This window comes from Gymnogyps californianus, chromosome 4, assembly GCF_018139145.2.
Source record: "Gymnogyps californianus isolate 813 chromosome 4, ASM1813914v2, whole genome shotgun sequence".
NCBI classification, from domain to species: Eukaryota; Metazoa; Chordata; class Aves; order Accipitriformes; family Cathartidae; genus Gymnogyps; species Gymnogyps californianus.
Window position 1 is genome coordinate 7381087 of NC_059474.1, and position 22057 is coordinate 7403143.

At 34.8% G+C, this 22057-nt stretch overlaps 1 protein-coding gene across 1 annotated transcript; it reads right to left on the bottom strand.

Moving 5' to 3' along the window:
- Positions 1-226: 226 nt before the first annotated feature.
- RNF212 (ring finger protein 212) lies at positions 227-21700 on the bottom strand. The gene is made up of 12 exons (XM_050896544.1): positions 21589-21700; positions 19908-19969; positions 15737-15811; positions 12913-12969; positions 9687-9745; positions 7470-7534; positions 7320-7380; positions 6463-6508; positions 5246-5309; positions 3327-3399; positions 2826-3022; positions 227-382 (listed from the first exon to the last, which is right to left on the bottom strand). The coding sequence occupies exons 1-12, from the start codon at positions 21698-21700 to the stop codon at positions 345-347; spliced, it is 909 nt and encodes a 302-aa protein (XP_050752501.1). The 3' UTR covers positions 227-344.
- Positions 21701-22057: the final 357 nt, after the last annotated feature.

Genomic DNA, 22057 nt, shown 5'->3' on the forward strand with positions numbered 1-22057 from the left:
AAATAGAGTTCTGCTGCAGCTCAATGCATTCACAGCAAGAAATGCTCACTGAATATATAACCATGTTTTGTCTTAACACTTAGTTAATAAAGGCTGTTTATTTATACAATATATTTTAAGCCAAAATTTTTAAAAACAGCAAGAGGATTTTGTACTCCTGTTTAAAACTACTGTAGATGTTAATTAGCAAGATCAGTGATGTTTTGAATACATTATTCATGCTGAATAGTTAGCTGGTTTATGCCCATTTGACATTTTATAGGAATTACAAATACTTTGATATCCAAAGATTGTGTAGGGCTTCTCCAGATGCTTGTTGACCAAAGCAATTCACAGATGTTTGCTTATCTTTCTGTTGAATGTCCTCCAAAATTAGTCGATCCTAGAATAAGAATACAAGTACAAATCGAAAAAAATTTGGTAAGACTAAAGGAAAACTTTATTCATGTAAATTATTTTGGGAACTTATTCAAGGAAGAGAGAAAGTGAAAACTATCAAAAATTAAAAATAAACCCCATACATTTCAATGAGAAATTTTGTACAGCTCTCTTTATGAATCTAAATAAGCTCCTTTGTATTTATATAAAAGAATTAGGTTTCTCTTTCTGTAAAAACATTTTTGCCATATTCCAATTTCAGCTACACAAGTGAATGTCCAAAGCATTGTTCTGCTTATGAACTGCAATTAACCTGTAAACATATAGCTCAAAGACGACTAATACTTAAGTTCAGTATAGCTGCTTTTTTTTTAACTTCAATTTCTACTACATTATTTCCAGATTCTGTCAGGTTCATGCATTATTTCACATCCATGTCACTGTCCAGAAATTCCACAAGAAAAACAATCATGATGTAAGCTTCCACAAGCGGTAAGCATTCATAACTTGAGTACAAGTGAATTTCTTAAAATATCTTTATTTTGGTTTCATGAAGTTTCATGAACTGAAAACCGCTTGGGATGTGTTACTCTTGGAATAAAAAGGTCACATTTATTAATATGGACCAAAAAATGCTTTATAGCTGAATTATCCTTTTAATGTAGATAACAAAGATTTCACTTGTGATGTAAACTCTGCAATATGAAGAATTAGGTTTCCAAGATGTGATTGGTCAGGATGCTAGATAATCTCATCTAGGCTCCCTTTCCCACAAAAGGTTAAACCAGATAATCTTTCAAGGTGCCTTCCAACCTGGGCTGTTCTATGATTCTATGATTCTATGACTCTATGATTCTATTATTTTATGAACTAATCTGTCCCAGTGCAATTTCTACCTACACCCCTCTTGGGCTGGTCTCTATGCAGCTACTTTTGCTAGTTTTATGCTGCACTCAACAAATAATACCCCAGCCTATCTCCCCTTTTACTGTCACTTGCGGACATTTATGTGGGTGTCTTGACAGCTAGGTCTGTAAGAAATGTGAAGTTGAGACAGAAAATTTGGCAAATGAGAGAACAGTACTAGGACTGAAAAAATCATGGGATTGGGAAGATTACTACTGAAGTCTGTGATGGGATAATAGGTAATTATAAAAGAAATAAAGTTAATATCGTACAGAATATGGGAAAAATCACCAGCAACAAATGATAAAGATTATCATCTAAGCCTTTCCTCCCAAACTGTGAAGATACAGAACATGGGATAAAAAAGTACAATGAAATAAATAATAATATTTATAAAACATAAAAATAAAAGACTAGAAAATGCTTTTGTCTTCTTTGATTTTCTTCCCATCATTTCCTTATTCTTTGCTTTTTTGTTTGGTCTGTTTGCTGTAACTATCCAGAGCATCTCTTTTCTACTTTTCTTGCTTCGCAGGAAAAATAGCTTTTACTGGCCTCTCATCTTTTTCCTTTGGTCCATCCTGCTTCCTCTTTTACACTAATATTCTGCATTCTTATCTCCATTCTTCATAAGTTCTTTAATCTGCTTCCTCTATAGCCTTTGTTCTGTCCCATGCATTCTTCTGGGCTCCTTTTCTACTCCCGAACTTTTTAATATGCTTACCTTTTTTCCTATTCCTTAACACATCTTCCTTCCTCTTCTCTGTCTCATCATCTGCTCATTCCCTATCCATTGTTCATTTTCAGAATGAGTTCACTCATTTGTTCATTTCCATTAATATTCCCTAGTCACTAATAACCAGGTGACTAATACTTCACTTCTTACTCTCAGAATACTGCAGTTTCCTTTTATGTTCGTTTTTTCTCTGCTGGACATAGTGAGATGTCAGCTGTCACCTACTTTCTGCAGCACGCCATTCAGTCATACAGGAACTGTCTCCCATTCATTCTTTTCATTATAGACATTTTTTTCCTTCTTTCCCATGTGCCAACTCAACTATTCTGCTTTATTAAAGGACTCCTGTTGACTATCTCAGTCTTGCTATGACTCCCACTGAGTTCATTGCACTTCCTCCACTCATGTTTTTCTTTTCTCTACTCCTTACTTGAGATTTGTTGCAAGATTAGTTTTTGTCAAACTATTATATGCTTTGCATTATTTAGAACTGGTATTTTTTCTAGAAAACAATTATGGACATTATCAGATTTAAATCTCTGTTAGAATATCATTCTGAGGTGAAGCAAGAACACATTTTCACAGCAGATATTTTATTGCACAGAAGACTAAGACAAAATACTGACCATAAACATCAACATTTTCATATTTTGCTGATAGACTACTTCCAATTTTGAAATATCATTTTTGTGTTGCTTAATTTATTTCTTATTTACTGTTCTCCAGTAAATAAGTAATAAGCATATGTTATGCTGAAATTTTTTCAGGAATTGTTAAATGTTGTTATTTTATAAAATATACTTGCCTAAATGTTGTCTTTGCAGAAGTCCAGAGATGGTGATTGGATGTCTTGTTACAGATGACTGTGGGGAAGGTGACGTAAATGTATACAACTGAGGAGTTCTGAAATCGGAAGTAGTCCGTGACCCCCTTCTACTACTTTGTGATCCAGATGATGATGTAAGTGAACATCCGCTATGTGGTAGTTTTATAGGTGTGGATCTGTTAATGAAATTAATTCTTGGATATGATTTGAGGCTACTTTCACAGTACAAGAGATTTCAAAACCACTTAAATTCATAGTGCTAATATTTTAATAGAAAATGCTATAAATTACTTCCAACAATATATATATAAACCTTCCAACAATAACAAACACATTCATATAGGTGATAGCTAGCCTGCACAATAACATTTCTTCAGATATAGAATATAACCTTTAAACATACAGATTAATACAGGCCAGACAAGGGAAATTTCAGTCTCGCATAGGAGACGGTAACGTCTTGAAAAGGTATTTAATTACCTTGCAGATCCTGCTCTACTATTTTGACTTGACATTATTCCAGATGACTGAGAACTTCTGTAGGATACACTACCTGTAAGGATCAAATTTTTGAAAACAGGACCAACATGAATTACCCATTTTACTTAAGAGATAACTTTGGAAACAAAGATTAGTACTTTAATTGCATTATTTGGGACAAAGTCATGATCAGTTTATTCAAGAATTAAAAATGGTGCACAAATACACTAGACAATGAAAGATAAGGAATTGGCTGACAAAATAAAGTCACTATGTCACTTGAGAAATTATTAAAATAGCCCTAAAAATTAATAATGTGTTTTTACAATTTAGCACAGGCAAGACATTTGCTGAGGCATGAGTTGTCTTCTAGTACTTCTTACTGGAAGAAGATCCAGCAAAAGTGAAAGCTATCAAAAGTCCTCAGCAGTACTCCAACAGAGGGTAAAGGTGAAAAATTGTCTTTAGTCTCAATAGATTAATCCTACATAGAGCTTAGCTGTCACGAAAACATCATATTGCACCATTCCTGTAAATCTTTTTCAAGTTAAACACGTATGTTGGTTTCTTTCATCTTCTCTCATTTATTAGTCTATTATTAGACTATCAGGATAGCTCTGCTGAGGTGCTCCAGTTCTTCAGCTATTCTTTTTTGCCCTGCCCATCTCTGAGAAGGGAACTTTCTTTAATACACCATTAAATCATTATTTCTTCTTGCCCTTACTTTTGCAAGTACACTTTGATTCATTCAGCTTTGTCCAATGCAAAACTTTATGGGTTGATTCTGAAATGTGCTGAACACATAACTGTTCTACATATAATTTTACTATCTAATTAAATATCTATTTATATTTAGACACAATAAAAAAACAGTTAACCTCAACTCTTGCTATCTCGTTATCCATAAATTTATAGGCAAGCATGCATTTAGGAAGGGTCTGAACATATAAATCAGGCATAACATAGAAATATGCAATATGCATAGCAAAAGCAATCTTTGCTCCTTCATTACAATTGCATTGTAATTGCCGTTGTCTTTGTTTTGGGACTTTTACACCATGTAAAAACACAAGAGTGCTAAAAGCTCCTTATGTGGCTGGAGATGGATTCTGTTAACTGCTGAAGCCAGGTGAAAGACTGCCTGAGAATGGACTGTTACAGAAACATGCTGAATGTAAACCCAAGAAGGGGAGGGACACATGAATGGTAGACCTGCAGAACATTAGGAATTCTGGGAAACTCCTCACAAATAAACAGTACTCAAGGAGACTGCACTAATTTCAGTAGGCTGTTATTCTTGTCTTATTTACACCAGAGTGTTACCCAAGCTCTGCAACAGCACAGGAATGAAAGGAAGTACAGGCAGGTAAAATGTCTTATACCCTGTTACAGTGATACGGTGAAAAAAAATCACGTTTCTGAAGAAATTCTTGATCTCAACTTAATTACCTCACTTTTGTTATGGAATACTTTTGTAACTGCCATTTAGTTTCCCCCCTTTTCCTCATGTGATTTTTAACATGACATTAAGGACAATGTTAATCTCTGGTAACTATAAACAAATGTAATTATGAAGGTTAATAGAGGGTCAACAACATATATTGCAAGTATGCCTGTTCTATTCAACCATACACACCATTACAGTATTTTCTTTGCAACTGTTGACTATGCTCAGCAAAAAATAATTTTAGTTGCAAGTAATTATTCGCAGAACGGAGTAGGTCAGTACTAGGAAGACTTATTTCATTCTTCATTTTTTACCATTTCCTGTCTGCTGGATTGATGTCTACATGATAAGTTCCTTATACCTCAACACAATTCAAGTTTGCTCAGTAAATTGCTAATGTATGGATTTTAATTTATTAATCCTCTTAACGTAATACAAATGCTACCCAGTTACAAACTTTGTTTTTACTCACCCATACGTCCATCTTGCGGTGGGGTTATTAATGATAATCTTGTTGGACCGGTTGGTGTCTCAGGCTAAATGAATGGCAAGGTACTAATTACAGTGTAATAAGTACGTTAATTATTAAGGTATTTTAATATTAGTTAATATTAATATTAATTAATTAGAACACTAATACAGTGAAAAGCTTCTGCTTTCATTCTCATTTTAGAGATTATATTCAAAGCTTGCAATTCCCTACTCAAATATCAGGTTCTAACACTGCTTTCAGACCATTGACTTCTACACCTAGCTTTTTCTTAACATGTGAAGATACTGTACACACATTGATGCCCCTGAGCGCAGATAGAAGCAAGATCACCTGGTCAAGCAGCAAACAAAAATGTTTATGAAAGGTGAAAGATAATGACTGGCTTGATTTGTGGCTTAAATAAAACTTTTATCCATCATAAATGAAATTTCAGGAATGTTTTGAAAATCAGTGTGACGTGAAGTTAGGAGTGCCCAGTGATTCACCTCTTGTAACTTCAGACATCTGCAATGACAGCGTTTACATCCAGCCTGATCCCCTGAAATTCCCTTTATGGTCAAGGAAAAGAATCAGGAATGAGACCAATAAGTTTCCTTCAGAATGAGATGAATCACACATACTAATCCATAGGTTATACCTATGGATATAGGTCTATCTATGGATATAACCAATCCATAGGTTATAAAAGAAACCCTGAGATGCTAGCGTAGATCTGCACTGCAGGCATCTACATGAGGTCTGGTGAAGGTGGAAATCTTACATATATTTCCATTCCTTAATATATTAGAACTTAAATTTAATTGCAACTCTCAGTTTTGTGTATTAGCAATGTTTATTTTGGAAACAGTTACAACATTTTTATAATATAAACACACTGAGATTTCAAGAATTTGCCATTTAATTTAGCATCAGAAGTTTAAAAGCCTGTATATGGCATGTGGAGAATATAATTCCAGAAATGAATGCTGTGATTTATTTCTTTTTGGTTCATTTTTGGGGAGCATCTGACTTCTACTAAGCATCAAGCATAGCTGAAATCAGCATGTACATAAGAATTGTTTTGAAGGGGGGAGGGGGAGATCCTATTTTTTTGCAGTATTAACAGAGTATGAGAAATCAAAAGCATACATATGTATATATGCATACATATGTAATATACATACATATATAAACATATGTACAAAAAAACCACTTACTTTCCTCATTGGTGAAGGTACAGGATCAATCTCCATTGACTCCATTCTTACAACAAAGGTCAAAATAAGCATGACATTGTAATAAAAAGAACACATTCATTATAATGACTAAAATTACATTATATTCTCATGTTAAATTTGACTAATAATGGAAAAGCATAATACATAATGCATAGTATGTATGAGCATTTAGGACTTCTTCCAAAACCCACTAGCAGTAAGAAAAAACTATTAATTGGTTCTGAGCTTTGGTTTAGACATTTACAGAGAAAGTTATTTTATGATTAACATTGTTATTCTTGTATTTAAGTCAGAATAAATATGCATAGTTATACATTTGTCACTTGTCTCCACAACAAGGGCATTCTGAAATTTCATTTTTTTATAAAAAATAAAGTCACAGGTATAGAAACCTTCTAGCTTGAGCAAGCTCTATGTTCAATTTATTTAAAATTTAATGAGCCTTACTGGAGTTCATCCCATCTAACTTTAGACAACTACAATGTATATATTCGTGTCTGTACAAGTCATTTAGTTTTTCCCTACAGTCAATGGGAAGACTTCCTCACTAATTAATCAATCTATCTATCCAGAAACTCTTTAGAATACGTTGCATTATGCCTTAGAATATTTTCCAGTGAGTACAAAGGCAATCTATACAAGTAGTTATTATGTACACTTGGATAGATAAGACCCTTCCCAGTTCTTTCATACTTACACAGTTTGCAGAAACAAAGCACAAAATCAGAAAATATACTTATTTTACACTCACTACAAAAAAAATGACTATGTGTATAAAATATCAGTACGTTGTCATTGTCAAGATTTTCATTGAAAATTAACAGATTTGTACCTACATTTCAGAAGTGGAATGATGAAGAGAACATGAAGAATAACCATTCTGTTTTCTTGAAGGAACTAAAGTCATTAATAAATTTAATATTAGAACATAGCTATATCCAGTGATATGTATCCCATAGTTAGTATCTTAAACCAACACTTCTTACTGGAAAGTGGATTTCTACTTGTACTGGAAAACGGTAGTTGTGTAGTTTGTTCAGGAGGTTTAATACTAAAGGGGAAACAGAAGAAACAACAGATATAAATTGAAAGCTGCTTTAGTTAGTTCATTTGTCTAGCTGGTCAATAAAGCATAAAATCAAAGCATTTTATCCATCAATAGCTGGTTTTAGCATGACAGTATTTGCCATGAGGCAAAATATCAATCTATTTGATAAGCTATTAACTTCTTCTCTATATCATAATATTTGTGTCATTACATGCCCAACAATATCAATTTAGGATAACATTATGGCAAAGTACTTTATGGAACAACAGATGTTAAAATACAACTATTAACTACAGTTGAGCCAAAAATCTTCACTTTGATGTATACATTTCCCAAACTTTAAAAAATCTAGTTATCAAAAGAAATGTTGGCATAATTATGCTATTCACCAACAGTTATGTAAAACTGATACTTTTGTCAATAACCATAAATAGGAGGAATATGTCTAGTGGGCATGCAAGGAAAGCCCTAGGTCACACTCTCTCGGTAGAACTCTGAAAAATCTGAAATTCAGTAAGAACTCTGTATTTGGTATAAACAAGATGCTATTTATTTGACATGCAGACAAGAAAAAGGAGGCAGTGGATAAAAATATATAAACTATGACAATCCACCACATACATAGTTTCCTTTATACAGTTTTTCTTTCAGTTATGTTACACCAAGCAGCATAAGAGAGCATAATACAGTATTATGTGCACGTCAGAGTCCAAAGAAAGTCTATACTGAACAAACACAGAAAAGGAATAAATATCAACAAAATTTTGCAATTAAATTGCTGACTTCATGAACTGGCTTATTAAGGAGATTTCAGCATCCTTGATCACAGGTATTCATAAAGTGGCATTCATGAAGGGTTTCTCTCAAGAAGATGGATCTATAGGGAGAAGTACGTTGTAACTATACACTAAGTACTCTTAATACCCATGTTCATTAAAAGTGAAAAGCAGACCAAGCCTGTTAGGTTTTTTTCCCAGTAGTTTTTGAAATCTTAGAAAATTGAAAGGATAAAACAGGACATAGGAACAAATGTTATATGGAAAATGTAATAATTTCACCATAGGTGGATCACAGTAGATCAATCTGGTATCTTTTTTGTTTTGTTTTATGTTCTGGGAAGCAGATTTTTTTAAACAGTAGTAAGATTGTACATTTTTTCTGCATTAATTCAATTTAAACATTAAAGTGCTGTATAGGCCACGTGGACTTTAAAGCAGAGATAAGAGCGATTAATTCAGGTAAGTATACCATAAATAATGTTAAAAGGGAAACGACAACAAAAAAGGGTGAAGAGAGTGCAGAAACGTTATTAGTGATGTCCCCTTCAGTTTAGTCTTGCAACTGATCCTGTTTAATATACTCCCTGATGACTCAGGGATAGCCCGCAGTTTGTGAAATCTGAAGGCAGAAAGTTCTGAAGATAGAAAGTTACATCAATATTGAGGACAACTATATAGTGATTTTAAAAAAACGATATTTTCAAACAAATAATTGAAATATAATTTAATGAAATGAAAAGTAATAGCACAGAGTGCGCTTAGGGATCATTAAGAACTTTGGCTTTAATTTGGAAGTAAATAAGATTAAAAGATTAAGGGGTATCAGTCAATGAGCAAGGGGATAATAATGAGCTACCTCTTGGCTATCTCTTTGATGTATTTGTGAAAAAAGACTAATTTAAGATGAGTCAAGAAGTTGATTTTTACTAGAAACAGAGAAGATGAGAATGATGTTACAAAACTTTGGTAATTTTGCAAATGGGCTAGATACTAGGAAAGATATCATAGTACTTTCCAGGCTGATGCTGGAAAGCCAATTGGAAAAAACACAAACATGTTCATGTAAATGCAAATAAAAATTTTAAAACTGAGTATCTATATGATAGAGATTGCTAAAAGTTCATTTTTAGAGTAACTACTGACTTGAATCTAAAAATAAAAGGATTCCTTCCTGACAGACTTGATTAATGTGTAGAAAATGGACCTGATGACAGAAATCACTGTTCATTTCTGTAAAAATATACTGCTTCTATTTATACAACACAATATATGAGAAAGGCAAAGTATGATTTTTTTATTGTTTTATCAATTAAACTTATTGTTGTCTGATTACAAAGACTATTTCTCATTTACTTTTGCTGCATTAAACCTCTTACCGTTGTATCTGATGCATTTGTTGTGTTACTTTCTTGAGAGATTCTTCCAACTTTACCGTCTGTGAGATAATCATAGATTTAAATAAAATCTATTTGTGTGATATACAACTTCATTTTCATACAACTAGTATTCTAAAGTGTTGAAAGGCTGCTTTCTATTGTTTTTAACCTTAGATATCATTGCTATTCCAGATTTATTGGAGCAAGACTATAGCTGTTATATGGATCCATTAAACAGTCTGAAAAAGATATGCTTCTTTTTGGCAGTTACAGACTTAGTTTGATTACCTTTTGTTAAGTGTGCTGGTAATATTGGATAAATGAATACTAAGAAAAGTGCTTAAAAATAGTTTGCTTTTATTTTTCTTCTTCTTTTCCATATCTGATATAAAAGTTATGTTGCATTTAATATGGAACTATCTGGAAAAGATATCAATGACTGTACAAAATACCAAATACCATGTTCCCATATTTCTCATTTCAGATTCAAAATTTATTCAGTTCTTTGCAGTATCTATTTGTAATAAGCTTATGTGAAGAGTATTTCCTATTATGTTATAGACACAACCAAAAATATTTCCAGTAAAGAATGTTATGAGCTTGCAAAATTGAAGAACATTAAGGTCAAGAACATTAGGTCAGCTCCCTAGTATGTGTATTTTTTACAATCTTTCATTACATGGTCATACATTATATTTTATGAAGGATGTAAAAATTTACTCAATAGCCTCAATACTGCATCTATATTATATCCTTAATTTCCATTGTGTGACCTTAGTCCTTCATTACTTCACACTATTCATATTTTGCTTTGAAGACAAATTATGAATTTTCTTGTTAGCTTTTCATGCTTCTCCTCACAATATTATTGGAATCCTTTAATAACATTACCTGATATACATTTATAAAATCATATTATTTGTGGGAGATATTATGCTCTTTTTGCAGATGTGAAACTCTGCAAAACAGATTAAAAGCAACATTTAATTTACATAAGATCTAATTTTTTGTATTCTTCTTTTTTCTTTTTCCTAATGAGAGCTAGGTTTGATTAAGAAAGTGACCAGTACAGATGTCAGGAATAATGTACTTTACCCTGTCACTCTGTAGGACGGGATCATTTTAAGGCCAAAATGTTAAAGAAGGTGAATAACTATTTGGTTTTCAATATCTTTGGGTCCTAGCACAACACGGGGTCTAGACTTGCCAGGAATATAGACATCAAGTGCCCACACCACACACCATCGTCTGCACCACAGTATCTGTACAATTCACAGAAACGGCAACAAAGAAGCTTTTATCAAGGTCATGAGAGCTGTTGGTTGACAGTGACAAGGATGACATACTAGAAATAAGGAAAGGGACCACAAACAAGATAGCCAGGCATGAGAACCCAGTTGTGAATTTCCTTATGCAGTACTCTGCCTTTCCCAAAGGCCAAGACCTGCAGAGTGGAGAGTGGCAGGAAGAAGCACTTGTGTCAAAGAGTAGATTTGTGCTTCCTCACCTCCCGGGGGGTCATTGCCATTTGCCAAACTATTTATACTGTAAATCATTCTTGCTCCGTCCTTTTCCCACTCACCTTCATCTCAAAGCCAGTGGCAAGAAGACTCAGACAGAGATTATAACCCTGAATGTGAGCATCTACTCCCACTGTCTCATCCTGTGTGCCTCTGCCAGCTGTGATCTAGCCTTCCCCAGCTCCTTCAGACTCCCTCCCAGTAGCCCTGAAAGAGGGAGCATTGCTAACTGAAACTCACAGGAAGGAGACAGGTATATCATTGCACAGGGAAACTCTTCTCTTCCTTGCTCACCTCAGCCTCACTGTCAAACCATTTCTCCACCAAAACAGCCTCACCAGTGCTAGCCATAGATGCACATAGGATGTTTAAGACAACTAGCCTCTTCTGACTCTGATCCAATGCAAGCAGTTTTAAAATACTAACAAATACATAGAATGGACAAAACAACAACAAAACCACCCAAAACAGTGTGCCATTGAAATAGCAACCAACTAAATCTTCAGCTGTTTCTATACTGCCACCTAAACACCTTCCTTAGGTCGAGTACTTTACAACCACTGTTGAATTACTATCTCAACAGTAAATAACTTAGAAACTTACCATCAAAAAGTATCAAAACTCTGCACAGATTCGTTGGAGATAACATTTCTATTTATGCAAAATTCTATTAAGAGCTTTATTTTACTTTGCCTACAGGTTTCAGTTTTACCATCTGGAGTCAGTACAATAGATTAGAAGGGGGCATAAAATCAGGATTCCTCTATGGCCTGGCTTTGAAAGCAGGACGGGACCTTGAAAGAACTACCCACTCCACAGTACACTAGGAGTGATCCCAAAATGCAGTCATGGAAAACAGAGGAGAATGGGCCACAAGCACTTAAGTTTCCAAGCTGTTCTATCCATGAAAACCATATCAGATGCTCTCCTCACACACGAAATGGCCAGTTGGCCAGCTATGTGAGTTTGCTTCTGTCATTTCATAAATAGGGCACCTACTGATGGGTTGATTCACCAGTAGTGCCAAGTAGCTTCAAGTAATATACCTGGCCATGACCTTAGAAATTAATGAAACAGCCAAATATTTTATCAAATATTTAGAAGTAGCTGAGAAATTAAAAAGAAATTTCCTTTCCAACCTACAGAGGAAGAGGTATAGTCACAAATTCAGTACCTGTTCTCCACAGAATAATTAACTCTATTCCTCCTCCCATTGAGCTATCCCTAATTCAGGGTACTAGCCCTTAGTCTTGTTCTCCATCGCTCAAGGTTCTCATTTAGTTTGTCAGCCCTAGTCTTCTTTTTCTCTAGGCTTATCATCTGAGTACCAATCTCTCCACACCTCTTCCACTTTCTCCTCCATACAGTGAATTAGTTTCTTCTCTCCCTGTCATTTCACTATCCATTTGATCTCTGTCACCCCACAACTAAAATCTGTTTTATTAAATAATAGTAACCATAATTAATAAAGGTTATTAATTAATTAAGAATATTTACTATACTAAGAATAGTAACCATAATTAACAAAGAAAATCCTCACAGATTTTAAACAATTAAAAACTGGTATTTATAATGACAGAAATGAGGCAATCCTGATACATTATTCTAAGTATTCCAATAAAAGTTGAATATATTTTCTAAAAATAAACCAAAGTCACAAGGCAAACATAAGCAACAAAAATAAGAAAAATCACAATTAGAGTTACCTTTTGTCTGTGGTATGCTAATAAATGTTTACGATGTTTTTCTTGAAATTCTGAAATCTAAAAATAAATACAGTTATATCAAGCTTCACTTAATTACATTTATGCAACCTCAGCAAAAAAAAAGTGATGGAGAAGAACTACTTCACAGTATTCAAATTTTTCTATATTTTAATAAGTATTTAACATATCTTCTTTAAATGCTCTCCCACAAAACATTCTAAGTTATTATCACTGATAGAGAAAGTCTTATAAAGTTTATTTAATCTAGTATGACCTACACTAGAGTTTGTAGATTTATTTCACTGAATTTATATTTTAACACTATATTCAATTACAAGGTAAAGACATTGGAAAGCCAGTTTAGCTGCGGTGTTTCTTATTCATTAGTGCTAAGCAAAGACATAAAATTAATGGCAACATAAAAAGTAATGTGTCTTACTGGCAATTATAACTTGCCTTGTAGAAGTATCCTGTTAATTAAAAAATAATTGTTAGACACACTGTCTGGTGGTGTGTAAGCACTTCTGGTGTCCAAATAAGGATCATAAACCATGACAGGTTAAAAGTAAAAACATACAAGGTAGGCAAGACAAGAGGTTGAGGAACAAATTACAATAGGCAGTAACTTACCAATAAATCTTTCTTCTCATGTGTAAACTGCCAGAAAATGTGTAGGGAAAGAAACAACTGGGAAGAAACACTCTAAGAAGATAAACCCATAGTGGAGTATCTAATTGAAATGGTTACTTTTTATTCACTGTAGAAGAGCCTGGGAGGTTCCCATTGGATACTCATCAAAGGATGATAAGTAACTTCAGAAGAACTGATGGAAGAAACAGTCACTCAGAAAGTAACGGCTCTGAGCTCCCTCCCACCACTCAGAAATGAGATCTTGGGTCTATAAAGCAGAAATCTGTGAAAATGTCAATTCAGTGCTCAGCACCAGTTAAAAAAGCAAAGCAGATCTTAGAAGTGGTTAAAAAAGGAATAGAATAGGGAGTATCATTATTCCACTTTAAAAAATGTATGTTACTAAATCCTGAGTCTGCTTAACATCTCAGAAAGGATACAGTAGGTCTGGAAATAGTTCAGATTAATCAGAGGTATGTAAGAGCTTCATTAAAAGAATGACCACATAGAATATGAGTCTTCATGGCTGAAAAAAGACAGTTGAAGAAGGGATGCTTCAGCAGTCTAAAAGTAATGATTAGCACAGATGGAGTGCATGGGAATGGTTACTTTTTCCTCTAGAATGGGATTCAAGAGTATCAAATGAAACTAGCAGGTAGCAGGTTAAAGCCTGAAAAAGGAAATCATCACACAGTGTATTAACCTGTGGACCTCCCTTCCATAGTATGTGATAGATGCTAAATATTCAGAAAACAACTTGACAGTTACATGGGGAAAAATATCCACCAAAGGCTTTAGAATGCAAAGGAACCAACCCCACCTTGAGAAATCCCTGTGCCACAAACTGTTGAAAGCCAGGAGGCTGTTCTGAAGACGTATCACTACACGCCAGCCTTGCTCTCATATGCTTTCCTAAGCACCTGCTGTTGTGACAGGATATTAGATTAGATAAACCTTTACCCTAACAGAGGACAAGCTGCTCTTATGTCTTTTGATGCTGGTAGAAATTCTGAACATACCTTAATGCCTTAATTACACTTGAATATGTTTCCCATAGGTTATCTCAGGCTACAGAAAACCTACCTTAGTCTTTTGAGATCACGTCCTCTTTTTCCCTTCTTTGACACATTACAGAAGTTTGTATTCACGTGTGATTGGTGGTATAGCTGTCTGGATTTGTTCAGTTTACAGAATAATTGCTGGTCATCGTACATGCTGTTAGAAAGTGTGTATGGAAGGACAGAGGAAGACTTCTTGTTTACCTTGTGTCACCTATGCATCTTAGGAGAAGGAGTGCTGAGGAAAGGGTCCATGCTCAGCTTTGGAGAAGTTTGTGAACCATAGAGTAGAGCAAATGTGAATCCATAATAACCACTGAATAAAGCAGGTGATCTTCCCTGGGTTACCTTCCTGCTGGATCAGGAAGCTCACCACAAGATCAAACAAGTACCAGCCCAAGGGAGATGAGAATACACAATGAAGGCTGCAGGTGGGTTCAGGGAGGATGTACTACTACAGTTCAACCTAGAGTGGTTGAAACTGCCACTGAGATGCTCAGTAAGAGGGACAAGGATGAGGACAAGTCCCAAAGCCAAGCTGAAGAGATGCAGAAAATGAGGAGGCAATGGGAGTTTATATGTATTCGTTTAACCCAGACAGCTACTAAAGTTCTGGACTGGAAACTAAGCCTGAAGGAAGGGATCCTGCCTGGAGTTTACAGAAGACAGGGAAGAAATTTACCTTGGAATCATTTATTGCATCTGTCTGAAAAAAACAGACCTGTTTTGATTTTAAAAAAAAAGAAAAGAAAAGGAGAGAGAGCGCATTCAGCTCAGGACTTCAGCTAGCTCAGGTTTTCACTGTGTAACTTTTTATAGGTATAATTAGGGCACACTATCTGGGCATGTTTAGGGTTCTGGCAGATCTAATTTTTCATTGCACGGCATTGAAAGTGATTTTACACCATTAAAATAACCAGACTAGTGGTCCTCAGAGAGAGTTTGAAAACATAAGCAGTGACCATGATGAATAATTTATGCTTTCTTAAGAACTTTGAAACTGTGCAATTAAGGAAGACAATAATGGGCATACATTCATTTTCAAGCATACACTCATATATTTTTCCCATTTATATAAAAATCAGTAGAAGTTGCTGATTATTTTATAGAGTTAAAAAGTTTTAAGGCAGATTCACCTGTGTTATTTCTTTTGAATATTTCTTGCATAACGTATCTATTCCCATGAACAGTGATTGAATATCAGGATTTGTCTACCAAGAAAAGAAAGTGTACCAAGGTTAGCATTTTTATTTGCAAGTTATATTAAATAAAGCATTTTGTGAAGTGTTCCTTAAATTGATTGATGTGTATAAATAAAAAATAGACAGATAAGAGTAGGATGATACAGAAATTGAAAACAAGCCCAGTTTTATTTACCTTTATTTACCCTTATTAACCATCTGGAAGGCTTTGTGCTTTTGTTTAAATATATTACACACATATATACTTATTGTAACTAAGACAACAACAATTTCCAGAGGACATTCAAGGAAGATGTTGTGATCCCCTGGAAGAGGTGTTGCCTTCAGACCAACAGCCAGGTTTCTGGCAGTCCCTTTCCGGCTTTTTGGTTCTCACCAACCCCAGCCACACGGGTGCATCTTATAATCAGTTTTGTTTCAAAGTCCTTTTTTGGAATAGTTCCAATGCTGACTAGGATCCCTTTATCCCTCCTGCCTGTTGGGCAGCAGAATGCTATCCTAGCATAAGAAAAAAGCCCTAAAATGATAGCTGAATTTTTCAAGTATTTTATGACTGAGACTTTTAATCAGAGATCATGATGTGGCCTCACAAATGGCCACCTGTGTTTTTAGAAAATGCTGAGTAAGTAAGTGCTCTGTACCTAAGCTATCATTGCAATAAAGATATATTTGTTATTTATAGTGAGAAAGAAATGTTACAAAATATAAAGTGAATTTCAGAATGGCAGTAACATTTGGACATCTATCCAAATCTACAAAGCAATGTAGATAACTTAGTTAAGTGTTACTTTAATCCAGAATACATGTATTCTTAATTTATTCATAAGAAAAACAAACAAAATACAACTCCGAAGTAGTTACACTAGTTATAGTAATAAGTTATAATAGTTATATTACTAAGAACTAACAGTGATCACATTTCAATTATCTTCTACTGTAACAGTAAACAGCTTTTAAAAGTGAGGAATCTAGCCAAAAAAACCCCCACCATCTACCTGTAAAATGTAAACTGGAAGGTTCTCTTTGATATATTGTGATTGTATAGTAGAAGGTAGGTTTATGACTAGCCAAAAGTTGAATAAAAAAGCAAAAACAATCCCAACATACTTAGATGATAAAAGAAGATTGTGCCAGAAGAAAAGCATCCTTCATGTAAGGAACCACCTTTCAAAATCCAGTCAAAAACAACTGAAACTGTTGCAAGCAAAATGTAGATTAATCCCAGAAGTACTAAAGAATCTCAAAAAGTTAAAAAAATTGAAAAATTAAAGAAAGGTGAATTATTGAAAGAAATAAGAAGTAGGCCACCTGTGAATGAAGCAACAGTTTTCTAGGCTACTAAGAAAACAGAAAGATAAGTTCTATCACTTATATTAAAAATATTGCATTGAATTAAAAAGAAATTAAGCTTTGCTCCATTTGGAAATGCACAAACATATAGAGAGACAATATTTTTACCTACTCTAAAAATAGTATAACACTAGAATAAAGTCAAATATCCAAGACTAAATAACATCTGTATTTGTCAAACCTATTTTCAACGTGTGCTTATGTTATATATTTTTAATAATAAGAGGGAATTGAGTCTCATATGTATGACAAATAATTGTGTGAGAAGCTAAATTAATAACCTGGATTTGCAACAGATTTATACTTTTTGTTCCCCATATTCTGACATCAGGTACTTTGATGTCCTGTATAGCAATTCATCTGAGCAAAGATAGCATGCACTGTTTGGTTACTGTAGAACCGTGCATGTGGCTGCCAAATGCACTTCTGATTATTAATGAGCTGTACTTGCATTTCTCTCACCAGGAGAACTAAACTGCTTTTCCTTGCTTTCCCCAGCTACTAATTTTTATAGAACTCACAGGAGGAAATTAATTGTATTTCAGACTTCCTCTGCTCTTTTGAATTTGCTTGACATTAGCCAAAACATTCAAATATTTCCACAGGGTGAATTGACAGACTGAGAAAGAGAAAAGCAGATAGACAGATAGCACAGTTTAACCTATCTATGGTATTTAAGTAAAGAAAATACAAACAAGACAATAAAATTTCATCTAGAAAAATTAATGTATTCATAAAAATACATTTGGCATCTTTAAAATGTATTCATAGAAGGCAAGCTCTAGAAACCTATTTAGGGTCCTAACAAAGCAATGACCTTGGTTTAAGCACCTATCAGCTCTGAAAAAAATAAAAACCAACCAGGTTCATTGCTGATGTAAAAACTCTTTAAAATAAAGGTTTGTAGACACTGTTTATATTTTATCTGTTGCATGGAGGAGTAGCAGATGTTAATATGATATTCTGAAATAATGAACAGCAAGATTCTGATTTATCATAACACTTAACCATCCTCTGGGAAAAAGCAAGTGGGGATCATGAGACATAGAAGGAAGATATAAAGGTGACAAGCATGCATTACTGAAAAGATGAGAATATTTAATGTGTAGATGTTGATTGCCCCAATATACAATTTAATGAGGAGTTTTAACACATTTATAGGACCTCCTACTCATTGGGAATTCTTCCATAGCATCAAGCTTATAAAGGTTACCAGGTATATTTCCACTCGGGTTCCTGAATTATAGAGCCATGACTTTTTTATATGCATCTTTAATTATCATTCCAATCATTTTATCTGTTCTTAATCAAGGCTAAGCAATCATCATGAATGTCTTTTTTAAAGAATATGGTAATTTGCTTCCTTCCAGTCCTCCAGAGCACTGGCAGGTTCTAATGAAACATCTAATATTTTCGTTAGTATCCCAATCATTGCATTTTTAAATTCCTTCAGTATTTTTGAAGTCAATTATCAAGTTCTGTTGAAATGCTGCGATTTAAGACTGATCTAACTTCAAAAGTAGCTTTGTTTTGAGCATGGTGTTGGACAAGATGACCTCCAGAGGTCCCGGACAACCTAAATTATTCTGTGACTGAAATTAAGAACAAAACTTGCAGCCAGGGTAGGCTGATATTGAAAGCTTATTAAAATACCTCCTTTAGAAGTTTTATGAGGGGCTTTTTGGTTTTTTTATTTGATTACCGTGTGCATTGTTCCTTTGTATTATGTTTGCATTCTGTTGTTTTGCAGTAATTTTTTATTTTTGGTAGCATTGTCTTCTTCACCCTGTTTCAGTTCTGCAAGATTCTGTGTTTACAAATGTGAAATATAGTGGAACAGTTTTTTACTTTTTTATGTACAGTATGTAGAGGAAGAGATTTCTGTATTTAGATATACATCAGCTCAGTTTTAAACATATGGAGAGAAATCATGCCCTTCTTCAAGGTCACCTCTTCAGGGTTAGTCCCAAATTGTCCTTTATTTCACATACATGATTGCCTTATAGCCTTGTAGGTCTTTATGTGTTAGCTGTATTGAACACTCTTAGTATTTTTCTTCTATCATTGTAAGGCAGGCTTGTCTCTTAGGTAGGCATCAGTCTAGGAAAATATAAATGTTTTCACAACCCATTTATGAAACCAGCTAAGGAGAAGATGGTTCCTGGTAGAAATGGGAAAATTAAATCTTTCTAATGATTTCTCAAGAAAGCGAATTAAAAGCTATTCATTCTCTAGTGAATAGCAAGAATTCCCAACAATAATTCAGATCCTTTCTTAATCACATGGCCATGAGGAAAATAGTTAAGCTTAAAAGAAAATGGGGAAAAAAACCCAATACACTTGAAAACTTTGATGCACCACCATGCAGATTTTCAATTCAGTCCATTACATGAAATAATTCATTACAGTCCACTTTCTCTGATGTACAAATGCCAAAGTCAATAAACATTTTTCCACATTTTGAAAGTAGTCACCGATGTTACACAGTAGCCAGTCATGTTTCTTGAAAAAGTTGGAGTGATTTACAGTCCAGCAGAATCTGAAAACCTAAAAAGTCTCCGTAGGCTTTTATTTGAAGAAATCCATAAAACTAAAAGCTGTATAGTGCATAAGTATCTAAGTCTACCAGCCTATCATCAGTAAATATTCATGTCACAGTTGGCAAACAAAAGGGAAGTATTTTGTAATGCAAATAATTTAGCTGTTAAGCAAACTACAGATTAATGTAATACAACAATACTAAAGCTTCATTTACCTGTTTTGAAAGGACTAATGTACGACAAGGAGTTCTACAGATCAAACATTCACCTTTTTTGCCTGTAAGGTAAAGACACATTTAAAATATACATCAAACTGAAGAGATATTGAATACGTTTTTAATAGAATTTGATGCCTAAACCTTTGTTTGGAGCTTGTGGAAGGAATCTGAAGGTTATACAAGAAATGCAAATAAACATGAATAAAGAATTTGATTCTATAACCATTACACACAGTTGCACAGGGAAAATGTGTGTGAATGTGATCAGGTCTTACTCCTGCAAATAAGCATTCATGTAAATGATTTTATGAATATCATTAGTGTCACTGAATGCAGGTGACTTTTAGTTCCATTGATTTAAATAGGACTACTTGCCTGGTTTAATTAAATGTATGCAGAAGTGCACTAATGAGTTAGAGTCAACCAGATACAAGACTTTTTCGATTGGGGCCCAGTCTGGCTCTCTCGATAAAATATATGAAACCTTAACTTCAAAGAATTAATAATTTTACCCTGTGAATTTTTCCAGTGAAAAATTAATAAATAACTTTTTAAAACTTTATCATTTTTTAAAATGTCTCTTCGATTATTTGCAAACATATTAGCAAATATTTCTAGTAAATGCATATTACTACAATATTTATAATTGATAATTTTACTAGCTGCTTCCTTTCTAAGAATTCTAAGGATCAATGTTTATAAACATCTTTAAAGAGTAAATACATTTTAAATCTGATATTATCATTATTATTGAATTCACAGAAAAAAATATATAATGACTCAGGTTTTTTTCTGCCAAACAATATTAAGAGCAGAAAGGAAAGCTGTTGTTCAGGTTCTAGGAGCCTGCAAGTTGTATTTAGAGGCTGCATTTTATGATCATCTCTCCTCAACATCAATCCTGTGAAAATATTTAGTTAAAAGTTTTTAATTCTGAGATACAGATTGATCATTTATTCTGTGTGCCCTTACAAAAACCAGGGCATTTAGCATGACCTCAATGGGAAAAACATTGATATTTGTCTGCTCTTTTTTTCTTTTGAAAAGCAACTTCCTTATTCCGCTATCTTTTCCACAGGTCTTCATCTAAATGCATCACAGGAGTCCCAGAATATGACTCAGGAATTGCACACAACACACAAGAGCTTCAAAACATCACCTCCAATCCTCCTAATGCTGCTGAAAATTTTCTAGTCTTTCAGTGACAATACTGAGATTTAAAATGTCTTAAGACTATTCGCAAAACCTGCCCTAAACAAATCCTATGTTTTGCAAATTGCTCCTTCACTAATGAAAAAGCATGCCCTTTCCAAAATTAGACAGAACAGAATGCCATCTTATTTTTTTTACAATGCGATCATGGATCATAAGCATCCAGACTCAACTTCTATTAAAGCCGCCAGTTTTCTGTGTCTAAGGCTTGCTCTCAAAGCCACATTGCTCCAGCCAGATTCATCTGGAGGCAGACACAGGTGGTTTTTACCATTTAAAGAAAATCAATAGCAAGAATTGAAAAGATTTATGAATAACATGTGATTGACAAGAAGAAATGCTCAGGCCTTTCTTTTTTCCACAGTGAGTCAGAAATGCTAGTGGTTAAGGTAAACGTGCACACACCAGCACTGCCTGACCCACTGAAGCAGAGGGCTGAGCCGCCTGTGCCTGCAGAAGCCATTACCTTTCTGGAGGCAGATCTCACAGATAACATGGCCGCAGCTTGTGAGGCTGAACCGTGGGGTGGGCTTGCGGGGCTCACAGAAGCAGACGTTGCAAAAGACCGGGACAGCCATGGGGCGGAGGGGCAGGAGGGGCCGGCAGGGAGCAGGCGGCTGAGGCAGATGCTGACCCTCCTTGCTGCCCCCGGGATGAGGCCTACAGGCCTCCCTCCGCCATGTTCCTCCAGTCTGAGGCACGACCAGGCCCTGAGGTGAGGGGTGGAGGCACCCCTCCCCCACGGGGGGGGGCCTGAGGGCAGCAGATTTTGACCCTCACACCCCAAAAAAAGGGTTTTTTCTGGCCTCTCCCTACCAAACTGGAGAGGTGCCCATGCAGGGGATCCTCTCTGAGAGATTTTCCCCTTCCTTCCCCAAATGTGTGCAACTGAACTGGACCAGCCACCAGGGCTCCGTGTAGGTGCTTCGCCATGA